The sequence below is a fragment of the Doryrhamphus excisus genome, unplaced genomic scaffold, assembly GCF_037039965.1.
Source record: "Doryrhamphus excisus strain RoL-2023G ecotype Guam unplaced genomic scaffold, RoL_Dexc_Guam_v1.1 HiC_scaffold_24, whole genome shotgun sequence".
Taxonomy (NCBI): domain Eukaryota; kingdom Metazoa; phylum Chordata; class Actinopteri; order Syngnathiformes; family Syngnathidae; genus Doryrhamphus; species Doryrhamphus excisus.
In genome coordinates, this window is record NW_027621862.1 from 4646739 (window position 1) to 4660727 (window position 13989).

Genomic DNA, 13989 nt, shown 5'->3' on the forward strand with positions numbered 1-13989 from the left:
GCTGATGCGAGTGATGCGAAGGAAGGAAGAGGGGAGAGAAATCATCGATTTACGTCAAGAAAAGCGAAGGAAGTGTGATACAACAGGACGTACAAAGCCCATAAACCATCACCGGGAGCCAAAGTGGTCGATATTAGCGCGGGGATATTTTTATTCGGACGTGTGTGTTCAGGGGAAGAGGAGAAGATGCTGCGATATCGGCTGGTGCTACTCCAAGGGATGTAGAGCCGAGTGCTTAGCAGGCAGACAGGGAGGGGAGGAGGACTTTACACGACGCTGGAATGCTATTTTCTCCACCTATTCAGGGAATGAGGCGTCCGTCGCCCGACAAGTGTTCACGTTTCTCGGAGGCGAACAACTTAAGGCGGTGTTGCTTCTTTTGACAGGCGGCCGCTGGTTAAGTCGCCGAAGCTAAAGCTAGCCTCGCTGCTGTGTGGGAGAGCGGCGGCGAGGCTACACCACTAGCATGTTGTACCTGTAAGCGGACAAAAATAGGCCTGACACGAAGATAAATATTCACCAATGCTGCGACATATCTGCTTTGATGCTTCAATGTCATATTTCTAAAGATATGATTATAGCTATCGTCGGCTGTATGGAAGGATGCTCTAATACAAATAAGCTAATGTTCAACTAATTAGTTTGCCATGTTTACATTTATGCCTGTGTTGTATCCGTGTCTGCTTTTATCCATCGCTACCGAGCTGGTCAGCCGCAAACAACAAGCGCAAGTAGTCAGGTTTTAAATGGAGATGATAGATTTCTCTCCATATTCGCAGAGTATCTCCAGATATGACCATAACGTCTGGATAAGATCACAGTAATCGCAATAATAGCTGTAGTGTAGTGTGCCTCAAGTCAGAGCAGTATGAGTAAGGAGCTGTCTCTGAGTCAGTCCGCTCAATATGTCGGGCCCTATCGACTGGAAAAAACACTGGGAAAGGGGCAGACAGGTGAGCATGTCGTGACGAAACGTTAATGCCACAATTTGATGCGCAGCTAACTCCATTCCTTGGCATTTTTTCTTCCTTTTTTAGGACTGGTAAAGCTGGGCATCCACTGCATCACAGGTCAAAAGGTCGCCATTAAAATCGTCAACCGGGAGAAGCTGTCCGAGTCGGTTTTGATGAAGGTAGAGTTTGAGAGTCACTCACAATGACAATACTACTTCAACATTACTTCCTCGCTATATAACAGGTCGAGAGAGAGATTGCCATCCTGAAACTCATCGAGCATCCGCACGTGTTGAAGCTGCACGATGTTTACGAGAATAACAAGTACCTGTGAGTTCTCACTGCATACCTGTTGTACCTGTTGCTGCTTTTACTTGAGTACCTACAAATGCTGTGAGACTGGCCTTTATACAGTATTCACTAAGGATGCTCCGATCAGGGTTTTATGCTGCCGATACCGGTATGATAATCCATGAGTGAAATCGGCCCATACCGATCACATATTTGACATTCATTCATTCATTCATTTCTACTGCGACAAGGGTCGCGGGGGTGCTGGAGCCTATCCCAGCTGTCTTCGGGCGAGAGGCAGGGTACACCCTGGACTGGTCGCCAGTCAATCACAGGGCACATATAGACAAACAACCATTCACACTCACATTCATACCTATGGACAATTTGGAGTCGCCAATTAATCTAGCATGTTTTTGGAATGTGGGAGGAAACCGAAGTACCCGGAGGAAATGCACGGGGAGAACATGCAAACTCCACACAGAGATGGCCGAGGGTGGAACATATTTGACATACTTTTTCAAAATCACTAGCCACGTATACATGGACTCAAATATTCCAATTCCATTCAGGTTATTTGCTCAATCGGAAAGAATGTAACCTTTGTATACACCTCATTCCGAAAGAAAAGTGTCAATCAGAAGGAATATATAATGGGATTCCCAGGGGTGGAATATTCCTTTCCCCAGTCCGATTGAGGTATCTTGTACCCGCTCAAACGGAAAGTTGTCAGACTGCGTTCTTCTTCGTGGTGTTTTTCTTTTTCTGTTGTTTATCGGCGGTTGGCAAGCAGCTTTGGTGTGCATTAGCGCCATCTGTGGAACAGAATCTAAACCCTTCTATACGCCATTCACAAGTCCAGTTTTATTAAAAAAGAAAATACATATCTATATAAAACATGTGCCGAGCTTAATTATAAAATATTAGCAAGATTGAACTTGATCTTTTCCTGTTCCCGGGTGCGTTCTTTCAGCGAATGCTGAGATATGACGTAACACGCAGCTTGAGATGTTGTTTGATTTAAAAAAATGGAGGCGAGCAATCGGCACTGGACTGCTAAGGAAAGTTTGTGTTTGATTCAAACTAAATTTCAAGACCGGACGAAGGAAAAACTGGCAATACGGAGTTATTCCAACAAGTGGAAGAAAAACTGGAGGAAGTCGGTATCACGTGATGTTGGTGTTTACGCTTTACTGGGCATGCCCCATTGACTATTCTGGTTGATCATAGCGCAGCGTGTAGACACGCCATTGGAATATTCCTTTCCATGTATACCATTGCTTTCGGAAAGGTCAATTGGAAAGATTCCATTGGGCTTCACTAGTGGGTGACACATTCACAGCTGCTTTACTCTTCTGAACTACTTTGATAGCCCTAAATTCCCTCCAAATCTAAACCATGGGAGGCTGCCGATTGGTTTCCCTGGCAGGAGAGGGTCGCTATAGGCTGGATGTTGCAATGGGGGTGGAGCTGATCGGCGGATGTGATCGGTGTTATAAAGACCGGCCATATGCCGATACCGTGCTTTGTCACAGAAATCAGCTGATACTGATAGGTAGCCGATTTATCGCTAAAGAAAAGTTAGTCTGAGCTCACTTTTGATTGGCACATTTGGATAGTATTGATTTAACAGTAGTGTAGTATTGTGGATTGTATTGTGCAGCCAACTGAGAGCTACCTTGGCCATTTTCTATACAACTCTTGTTTTGGATTATGGAGGTGTACCTAATATTATGTTCGTCTGTCTGCAGATACCTGGTATTGGAACATGTGTCAGGAGGAGAGCTGTTCGACTACCTGGTAAAAAAAGGCCGCCTGACGCCCAAAGAAGCCAGAAAGTTCTTCAGGCAGATCATCTCTGCTTTGGACTTCTGCCACAGTCACTCCATCTGGTTGGTTCTTACATTACAAATGTTTTCACTCCTCGGTCTTGAGTCATTTGTACCGATGGTCACTTCGACGTGCTGTAATGGATGCCATCCTCTCTCTCTCTCAAGTAATAATTCATATAGGAATTGTTACTTGATTTGAAGTTGTAATTAAATGAAAAAGCACTGTACAAGCAGCATTATTTATGCATTGATGCAGCCACAGAGACCTGAAGCCTGAGAACCTGCTGCTGGATGAGAAGAACAACATCCGTATTGCTGACTTTGGCATGGCGTCTCTCCAGGTGGGAGACAGTCTGTTGGAGACCAGCTGCGGGTGAGTGCAGTCAGTAATAATATGCTCTTAAAAAATTGTTTGAATGTTGAATATAATAATGCAAACTTGTATTTCAGATCACCACATTATGCTTGCCCTGAAGTCATACGGGTATGTGACATTTCATGATATTTGTCAGCGGCGGACATAAATAGTGATGCTAAGGCTCATGTAGGATTCTTTCTTTGGTAGGGAGAGAAGTATGATGGAAGGAGAGCGGATGTATGGAGTTGTGGTGTCATTCTTTTCGCTCTGCTCGTGGTAAGTCTTCATGTCGTTCACTGTTTGACCCACATATTGACCACATGTTTTTGCTCTCAGGGCGCCCTCCCATTTGATCATGACAATTTACGCCAGCTCCTGGAGAAAGTGAAGAGCGGCGTGTTCCACATGCCGCACTTCATACCCCCGGACTGCCAGTCTTTGCTCAAGGGCATGATTGAGGTCAACCCTGAAAAACGACTCACGGTAGGTGACTGACTGAAGTATTGAAGGACACCTCTTAAATAACTCATTCAATCCCAGCCATTTTTAAAAAAGACAACTAACTCCTTCCGGCCATTGTAGACCATTTGACTGATTTTTCAAGGCACATAGAAAATTGTGTTCTATGGTTATATAACCATAGAACACAACCATAACCACGGCGGTCGAGTGGTTCGCAAGAAGGCCTCACAGCTAAGAGACCCGAGTTCAAGTCCATCCTCGGCCATCTCTGTGTGGAATTTCCACACATTCCAAAAACATGCTAGGTTAATTGGCAACTCCAAATTGTCACTCATGAATGTGAGTGTGAATGGTTGTTTGTCTATATGTGCCCTGTAATTGGCTGGCCACCAGTCCAGGGTGTACCCCGCCTCTTGCCCAAAGACAGCTGGGATAGGCTCCAGCACCCCTGCGACACTTGTGAAAATGGATGAATGAATGAATAAAAATGGCTGTTGTAATGTAAATACATATACTGCATATATAGCTGCAGTACTACAATAAGAGTATTGTGCCGCATCAACCGGACAATACACTACCAATGTATGATGCAGAATATTAACCAACTACTATGCGAGCTCATAAGACTCAGTAAGACTCAGTAAGTGGTATGTATGTAAGTTGTTTGTCTATATGTGCCCTGTGATTGGCTGGCCACCAGTCCAGGGTGTACCCCGCCTCTCGCCTGAAGTCAGCTGGCATAGGCTCCAGCACCCCGACCCTCGTGAGGATAAGCGGTAGAAAATGAATGAATGAATGGTTATATAAACATGGAACCTACCAAAAAAGAGATTTGACTCTCGCTTTGTATCATTAAAAAAAGTTTTTTTCGACTTTGGGTGCTCCAATTAATCGGTAAGATCCCCTCCGCTGATCCATTCCGCCGATGAGCTCTGCCCCCGCTGTGGCACCCAGAACAAGCATGTCTTCCGTGTGTGGGACTTCCTGTCTCTGTGAGAGTGATATAAGTTTTGCACCCTACAAAACGTCTCACAGGGGTGCCGTTTTGAAACGCTTTAAATTGGTGCGCATTTTGGGGCCCAACACTTTTTTTAGTTTTTTTAGTTTTTAAGGCTCGCGATGTGATCCTCCATCAGCCAGCGCCTAGATCCCAAATCTTTTAATGCCAACACTTTTAATGCAGAAGGAACTTTTGTTGTCTGCAGGGTTGACCCCTAATATAGCTAGTGGTACATTTAAACATTTACACTGCATATATGTGATCGGTATTGGTATTGGTCGATTTCACTCATGGATTATCAGTATCGATAAATTGTGCTTATTCTCGTTGTCATATCATCATAGTCATAAACCATAAAAACCTATATTACTTTCCCCTCTTGTCTGTCTTGCAGCTTGATACGATTCAGAAACATGCCTGGTATCTGTGAGTATACGGTCACTCTTCTGTGAAGTACTCTTTTGAAGTGATATTTAGTCCCATTCATGATACGTCATGTCACATACTGTATGTGTGTGTGTCCCAGGGGTGGTCGTAATGAGCCTTGCCCCGAGCAGCCTCCTCCCAGGAGAGTGTGTGTGAGGCGAATCTTATCCCTGACTGAGCTGGACCCAGATGTGCTGGATAGCATGCACTCACTGGGCTGTTTCAGAGACCGGGTCAAGCTCACACGTGATTTGCAGTGTGAAGAGTAAGTATTTTTTAACTCCAAATATGACAAACGTGTCACTTTGCGGCCAGATGAACCCCAAATGACATGACATATTAAGTTAGGACATTTTTGGTGCCATCTGGTCTTTATTAAGCCTGCTCCAAACTGCCAAGATGAGTTTTTACACACAAGTTTGGCCAAGGCCTTAACTCTTGCTTTATAGTGGATTCCATTTCAAGGTGCATTCTTTACAAGCGCTTGCTATCTTTGCTAAATTGTGGGTTTAATTTATATTTATATTCTGTAGGATTGAGGAGTATAAATGTTTATAGATGAAGAGAAGCAGCTTAATAGAGCCGGCACAAGAAAACGCTGACTGCTTAGTGGGCCGACATAATAGCTAATAAAAAAGCAAGCTGTTGACTTGTAGGGAAACAAGGGAGGCTGTAAATGACTGTTTGGACTTGTGCAGCCATTCCGAAAAACAATGTAGGGCCAAAAAATGAAACCATTAAGGTTCTTCTTCTTTTGAAAATATCAAAATAATGTGATGTTACTGTATAGGAAGATAATCTCATTGTCTTTGCTGGAAGTTTTGACTGACTGGCTATCAGAAGAGGCCAGATGGTGGAATTTTAAGAGATTAGACTTCTCCATTTTTGGTATTTCTTTTACACAACTGAACTCCGAAACCACTGTGTCCCATTTCTTATGTTTTTTCCCTTCAGAGAAAACCAGGAGAAGATGATTTATTATCTACTGCTGGACAGGAAAGAGCGCTACCCCAGCTATGAGGACGAGGACTTGCCTCCACGCAATGATGCCGGTCAGTCATTAGGCGGCAGCATAGCTTCACTTTTTAAGGGCGGCTGCAGCTGAAGCTTCTACTTTTGCCTTCAGCATATCCATCCATTTTCTATACCGCTGATCCTGACTAGGGTCATTGGGAATGCTGGAGCCTATCCCAGCTGACTTTGGGCAAGAGGCGGGGTACACACTGGACTGGTCACCAGCCAGCATGGTGCCCAGTAGAAGAACTTATTTATCGGTGCTTTGTTTTTCAGGCGGGCTGCACGGTGGTTGAGTAGTTAGCACGCTGACCTCACACCTAGGAGACTAGGGTTCAATTCCACCTTCGGCCATCTCTGTGTGGAGTTTGCATGTTCTCCCCATGCGTGCGTGGGTTTTCATTCCAAAAACATGCTAGGTTAATTGGCGACTCCAAATTGTCCATAGGTATGAATGTGAGTGTGAATGGTTGTTTGTCTATATGTGCCCTGTGATTGGCTGGCCACCAGTCCAGGGTGTACCCCGCCTCTCGCCCGAAGACAGCTGGGATAGGCTCCAGCACCCCCGACACCCTCCTGAGGATAAGCGGTAAATGAATGAATGAATGAATGTTTTTCAGGCTACTGTCAGCCGAACTACACCAAAACAAAATCCGTCAACTAACTGTCCTCTCTGCATGCAGCCACACACACAGTCAGGACACACGTCACATTCACAAACACTCGGAAATTACAAAACTGTTCAACAGTACACCTAACTGCCAGGTCACAGTCAGTTGGGATAGGCTCCACCATACCCCCGCGAGCCTAGTTAGTATAAGTGGTATAGAAAATGGATGGATTTTATCTTCTATATTTTATCATTGGAATCGTTCTTTTTACTCACTAATTATTATGGATGTTCATGTAAACATATGCAAATCTGGACTTTTCAATGGCTGCTGCGCAGATCCTCCTCGAAAGCGTGTTGACTCGCCCATGCTAACGCGACACGGACGCTGCCGCCCAGAGAGGAAGAGCCTGGAGGTGCTGAGTGTCACTGAACAGGGGTCTCCCACACCTCCACGCAGGGCCCTGGACACCGCACACAGCCAGAGGTGCCGTACATCAAAACTCATATTCTTTATGGAATACAGCAAAATATACATTTTGATGAATGGACTATTTTGATGATCCGTCAGGTCTCGCTCTGTGAGTGGAGCTTCCACTGGTCTCTCCTCCAGCCCTCTTAGTAGTCCCAGGGTAAGACTCAGCTGTTGCTGTGAAAGTTGCTGGCAGTGGCTGAACAAATTGCCAATATCCATTGGTAAAATGTTCTTTTTTTATCTCCCTGATGTGAAGTCAATTATTTTATAATTCTGTAGCAAATTTTTAAGATGTTTTATTAAATATCAAAGCACACCCCATGTGTCAATCTCCTCAAATTATCTGAACATTATCACAAATCAAGCTCCTCAGATTAAAACCTCACTGTGCAGGTTTGTGTGACATTTTCACTTTTCTATTATCCTCATGTCACTTCTCTTTCATATCTTGCATGAACAGCTTATTGCACAATAACTAATGTGTGTGAGTAATTGGGAGAGTACAGTAACGGAATCATTGCGCCTGTCTCTGTCACAACTGTCGCTGTATGATATAACTGTTTTGGCACGGCTAGACTTTCATTGGACACGTTCACGACTCACAAGATGCAGTCTTCTGTCATGAAGCATGATATTCATTTCCATCCTTCTTTCTCCATGTTCCATCCCCTCTCTTTCTTGTTTTCCATTTGCCCCCACTCCCACAAACCCCACTCCCCAGTCCTATCAAAGCCCCATCTTCACTTTCAGCCAATCAGACGTCACCTCTGCTGCTGTTACCCCCCAAACAAAGGAGCCCAAACAGGGAAGCGCCACGACACCTCGCTCAGCGCGGGCTCTCAACAAGCCCAAAGCTCCCCCCAATCCAAAGACCCAGACCCTGCCCACCAAGGGACCCGCCGAACGGCCTCACCTCCAGCCCATCAAATCCCTGCCTCTGCACAACCCATCCTCCCGCTCACCTTCCCCTTCTCCGCTTCTCTCACCCATCCCCCGTTTCTTCTTCCCTTCGTCATCTGTCCTAAAGTCCGTGACTAAGAGCTTGTACCCAAACTCTGCCCACTCTGTGCCACAGGTCACACCCCAGGGCTCTCCGTTGCCCACGCCCTTGGGCACCCCTGTCCACCACCCTCACCACCCTTCCTCCACCCCGCCCTCCTCCTCATCCTCCTCCTCCTCCTCGCGGGCAGAGGGAGGGGGCGGGGTGGGCTCTCTATCACTGACCCCGCCCTCCAGCCCAGGAGGGGGAAGCGGGATCGCGTCCAGCAGCTCCGCCCATTGGAGGACTCGCCTCAATTCTTTTAAGAACAACTTGCTGGGCTCACCTCGATTCCATCGCCGCAAACTGCAAGGTGAATGACCATGTAGACTAAAGGATATGTGGGCACCAATTCTATCTGTAATACAATATCCGGAATACCACACAAATGTCACAATTCTTGTCTCTTTTAGTTCCGACATCAGAAGACATGTCCAGTTTAACACCAGAGTCTAGCCCTGAGTAAGTCAGCCTTTATGGATTAGCAAAACCTTCTTCTGCTTCATTGATTTCTGCTTCTCATGCCCCATCAGACTGGCTAAGAAGTCGTGGTTTGGCAACTTCATTGGCCTGGAGAAAGAGGAGCAGATCTTTGTGGTGATCAGAGACAAACCTTTGAGTTCTGTCAAAGCCGACATTGTCCACGCCTTCCTGTCTGTAAGTATCTAATGTTCTGTCATGTACCACCAGGCTCACTGTCTAGGCCGTATTCCCATTCACTCTCTCAACGTATGCACTTCATTTCAGTTTTTATATCTGTGTCCTCTTTATTTCAGTCTTGCTCACTCGTGGCACGTTGATGAATCACTTTGCTTTCGCCCACGGCTCACTCTTTCTCTCTTCTCCTCACCCTCACCCTTTGTCTCCCTTTACTCACGTCGGCCCTTCGTACTTCTCCCGCCTCGTAAGTCTGTCGGTCTCTCTGCTTCTTCTCTGTCTCCCCACCATGCAGATCCCATCGCTCAGTCACAGCGTCATCTCCCAGACAAGCTTCAGGGCCGAATACAAGTCCTCCGGCGGCCCTTCCGTCTTCCAGAAGCCCGTCAAGTTCCAGGTGGATATTGCCTTCTCCGAGGGCGAGAGGGAACGAGACCGGGAGAGGACCGAGAGGGAGGGCAGGAGGGAGACAGGGATCTACAGCGTGACGTTCACCCTCATATCAGGCAAGTTTAGTGGTCTGAAACCAAGCGTTTCAGAGTCATCCCAAAACTTCTTTCAGGGTTCACTTCCAAATGCACAACCCTCATTATCTGAAAACGTTGGCATTGTTTAACTGGAGAATACAACATTCTCACAACATTTATAGGTCAGAAAAGTGGAAAAAGCATAATAGGTCCCCTTTAACATTTATGTGCGTACTTAGGTCCAAGTCGCAGGTTCAGACGAGTGGTGGAAACGATTCAAGCCCAGCTTCTCAGCTCCCATGATCAACCCCTGGTGCAAGCCTTATCTGGTGAGATTATGCATGCATCATAACAAACATTGTATCTCAGGAAGTATACAGGCGCATCTCATTCATTCATTCATTTTTTAATACTTATCCTCACGAGGGTCGCGGGGGGTGCTGGAGCCCATACCAGCTGTCTTCGGGCAAGAGGCGGGGTACACCCTGGACTGTTGGCCAGCCAGTCAGTCATTAGGTGGCAGCATAGCTTCACCTTTTAAGGGAGGCTGCAGCTGAAGCTTCTACTTTTGCCTTCAGCATATCCATCCATTTTCTATACCGCTTATCCTGACTAGGGTCATGGGGTATGCTGGAGCCTATCTGACTTTGGGCGAGAGGCGAGGTACACCCTGGACTGGTGAGCGCCAGCCAGCATGGTGCCCAGCAGAAGAACTTATTTATCGGCGCTTTGTTTTTCAGGCGGGCTGCACGGCGGTCGAGTGGTTATCACACTGACCTCACAGCTAGGTCAATTCCACCTTCGGCCATCTCTGTGTGGAGTTTGCATGTTTTCCCTGTGCATGTGTGGGTTTTCCCCAGGTACTCCGGTTTCCTCCCACATTCCAAAAACATGCTAGGTTAATTGGCGACTCCAAATTGTCCATAGTTATGAATGTGAGTGTGAATGGTTGTTTGTCTATATGTGCCCTGTGATTGGCTGGCCACCAGTCCAGGGTGTACCCCGCCTCTCGCCCGAAGACAGCTGGGATATCATAATAGGCACAATCACAGGGCACATATAGACAAACAACCATTCACACTCACATTCATACCTATGGACAATTTGGAGTGGCCAATTAACCTAGCATGTTTTTGGAATGTGGGAGGAAACCGGAGTACCCGGAGAAAACCCACCCACGCATGCACGGGGAGAACATGCAAGCTCCCTACAGAGATGTGTGAAACTGTGAAAGGGTGTGAAAGGGTGGAATTGAACTCGGGTCTCTGCGCTAATCACAAATGTAAGCCCTCACCGTATTGTATGTGTTCATAGACCTTAGGCAGACTTTATTGATCTACAAGGTTGCAGTCGCTCAAAAAAAAAACTCTTAAATGCAATTGAAGGACCAAGAGTCTGCTCATGTCCTTATGTAGACATTAGAACTGTTCTTTCAGTCCAGTCTTGCAGTTCATGTGGACTCCCAAGTACTTGTAGTGGTCCACTACTACCACACCCCGGCCCTGAATGGTGATGAGCTGTAGACCATTGTAGTCCTCTTCCTCTTGAAGTCAATCACTAGTCAACCACATTCAGGAGGTGGCTTGCCAGGGACCAAGTCGGTGATCAGTGTCCTGTACCTCACCTCTACGCCCAACCACTGCAGGGTCATCAAAGAACCTCTACAGGTGTCAGGACCCAGAGCTGTACTGGAAATCCGAGGCGTAATAAGAATCACTCATGAGAGTGATTTTTTTTTGTTCTTGTCTGCAGATCCCTTCCCAGATGAGAAGAACGGGCGACCCCACAGGACCCCCACCCGCCAAAACTCGAGGCGCTCAGAGGGTGGGGGCGACAGGTGCGAGTGGGGAGACCGAGCAGATGGCGGAGGTATAGGAGGCAGCGGGGGAGTTCTGCAGCGCAGAGGCTCAGCGAAAGAGAGAACCCGACTGCTGTCCACCAACGGAACCCAATCTCAACCGTAGGTTAGAAATTGAACCCACGCAGCAGGATGCCCGACCAAGACTCTTAACTTCATCTCCCAGCATCCCTGCGAGCCGCAAGCTCCTGCTATTCTTCCTTGGTGGAAGCGGAGGTGCTAGGTATTAGCAAGGATTGAGCCTTCCCGTCCATCATGCTTTTGTTTTTAACAATTGTCTTGATCCTTTTGGAGTACTTGGATTCCAACCCTGAAATTTAAAAAAAGATGGGATCACCCTTTAATGACAACATAATATGTGAATGAGTAGTTCGGTATCCATCTTAGATACAGCTTCTCAAAATCCAAACTAGGAATTTTGAAGTGCTAATGTGCATGCCAGTTAGCAAATCAGCCTGATAAAGGATGCTGATACGACCCGATAGCATTGTACTCCAGCATCAGATACCAAAAAGAATTAAGTGTGTTGTGTGTGTTCATGTCACTCTCAGGCAACAAGCAACAACTACTCCATATTGAAAGACATGTTGCTGTACTGTATGCCAGCGGCAAATTAAACTGGAGCGTTAGCATCCTTTAGCCTTCTCATAGAGTGGGCTTGAGCATCCGACACTGACTCAAACAAAACCAACCAAGTAAGCTAAGTATGTGAATGTGAAAAATATATTTTGATTTTGTTCTTATTTATTTCCTTTGAGGACATACAGTGATAGCAGCAAGGAGAGAACATACTGGAAAGTTGAAGCTACCTGGTTATTATTTTTTTTGTTTGCTATTCCCATTCAGAGATAAGATGAACTAATGCATATACCGTTTTTTGCATTGGACCCCTGTTGCTCTGAAGAAAAGTTTTTGTTGTTGTGTTTATTTCAACAGAAATATGAACTTACTCTATGGAGAGAGGAATAACACTATGTGTGAATATTTCCATGAACCTCATCACAGCTGTTTGTCCCACATTGAAAGAGAATGACAGTCATGGCCTCTCTTGTCAAGCTTGCTTACCGAGTATTCCCGTCAAGGACACAACAGGATATTCATCTATCGGCTCACTGTATCACATTCCTGCTTGACCTGGACTTTGGAAAGAGGACAGGCAAGCAAACGCTTTTCATAACACGCCGTTTATAGTCATCACAGCGACTCATACGGTCATTTGGTATTACTCAAGTACTCTGTTAGATTAGCTGATACTCATCACTGTCTTCCATACAGCGCAATATGCAACAAATGTGCAGGATGTTGTTCGCGGAGTGCTAATTTATGACTTTTATGTTTTGTCTTGTCATATTTATTCACTTATACAGCCAAGTTTATTTATTTGCAAATATGCCAACAAGAGACATTTTCCATAAAATGTTATTTATTTCTATTATCTGGCGACCGCCGAGACCCTCGTGAAATTAATGGATGGATGTTTATTTCTACCTATTTTTATGTCAAAGACATAGCAGTATGTAGAGATTTTTGTTTCTATTTATTGTAATTCACCGTGTTTATCTCTGGGAGATTGGTGGATGATGGCTGAGTAATAACGATGACCTGACGCGGATTCAACTATTAGGTCTGATCCACGAAAACTAACAAGGGAACCCTAAAAGGCACGCCAATTTAACAGACTCGCGTCTTGCTTTTTCTTCCTTTTGACCAATCTGCCCCCCTCCTTCACATGTTGTGTAACACCTCATCAGCGAACCTCTACTCTTTTTATGATTGCTCACCATCATCATCATCATCATTCATCTTCACACACACTCGCCACCTTCACTGTCATGACCCAACTGTGGCCAAGATTGTAAACTATTCTCCATCCATAAGGCTCAGTAGAATATGGTGTTTTAAAAAAAAAAGAAATGTCTGTATCATAATTTAAATATAAAAAGTGCACTATTATAACTATTGCCTGTGATTAAAAAAAGAACAGTTCTGATTGAATTGATGGTCATAATAAGAGAGAGCCACCTTATTGTTATGGTTACAATAATAAACCCTAAATCCATGTGTGTGTGTGTGTGTGTACTGTAATTAATTATTTACCTTATTTTACTTTGTACCACAGTAACACATGATTGTGTAGTCTCATAATTTAAGAGATGTTCCATTAGGATCCATGGGAGAGAAAAATTAGGCCTTTAAAATTCACTCGCATTTTAGTCTCATGACCAAAAATGTCAGCCACTCAAAGCACTGTAAAAATATTATAAATATTTTTCCACCTTAAATAACTATATACTTACTATTATGAAGTTTATGACAATAAATTTTGCTGTATGCTTTGGATAGAAAGATGTAGTGCCATCTGGTGGACGAATTGTGAGGTTCAGTTGTCCAAAGTGGGCATAAGGATTTAATTAGTTTATTAAAGGTGACCTACTATGCTACAATGCTAATTTTTGGTCCTTTGTATTGAGATTTTGACTCCTATAAAGCAGCAACACACAATAATCTGCACAGAAAGCTTTCTAGAGCTTCCAGAAAATGTCTCAA

General features: G+C 45.1%; 1 protein-coding gene across 3 annotated transcripts; it reads left to right on the top strand.

The window, feature by feature from the left end:
• Positions 1-571: 571 nt before the first annotated feature.
• brsk1a (BR serine/threonine kinase 1a) lies at positions 572-13437 on the top strand. Of its 3 annotated transcripts, none has more exons than XM_058062426.2 (19): positions 572-953; positions 1038-1132; positions 1198-1283; positions 2996-3136; positions 3333-3449; positions 3527-3560; positions 3642-3710; positions 3771-3917; positions 5291-5322; positions 5423-5587; positions 6277-6374; positions 7286-7433; positions 7518-7578; positions 8143-8773; positions 8874-8922; positions 8994-9117; positions 9413-9623; positions 9824-9913; positions 11337-13437. In XM_058062426.2, the coding sequence occupies exons 1-19, from the start codon at positions 869-871 to the stop codon at positions 11546-11548; spliced, it is 2595 nt and encodes an 864-aa protein (XP_057918409.1). In that variant the 5' UTR covers positions 572-868; the 3' UTR covers positions 11549-13437. The 3 variants fall into 3 exon arrangements, with proteins under 3 accessions (XP_057918409.1, XP_057918411.1, XP_057918410.2); XM_058062428.2 differs by having other exon boundaries at positions 8497-8773; XM_058062427.2 differs by having other exon boundaries at positions 9370-9623; positions 11337-11486.
• The last annotated feature ends 552 nt before the right edge of the window (positions 13438-13989 follow it).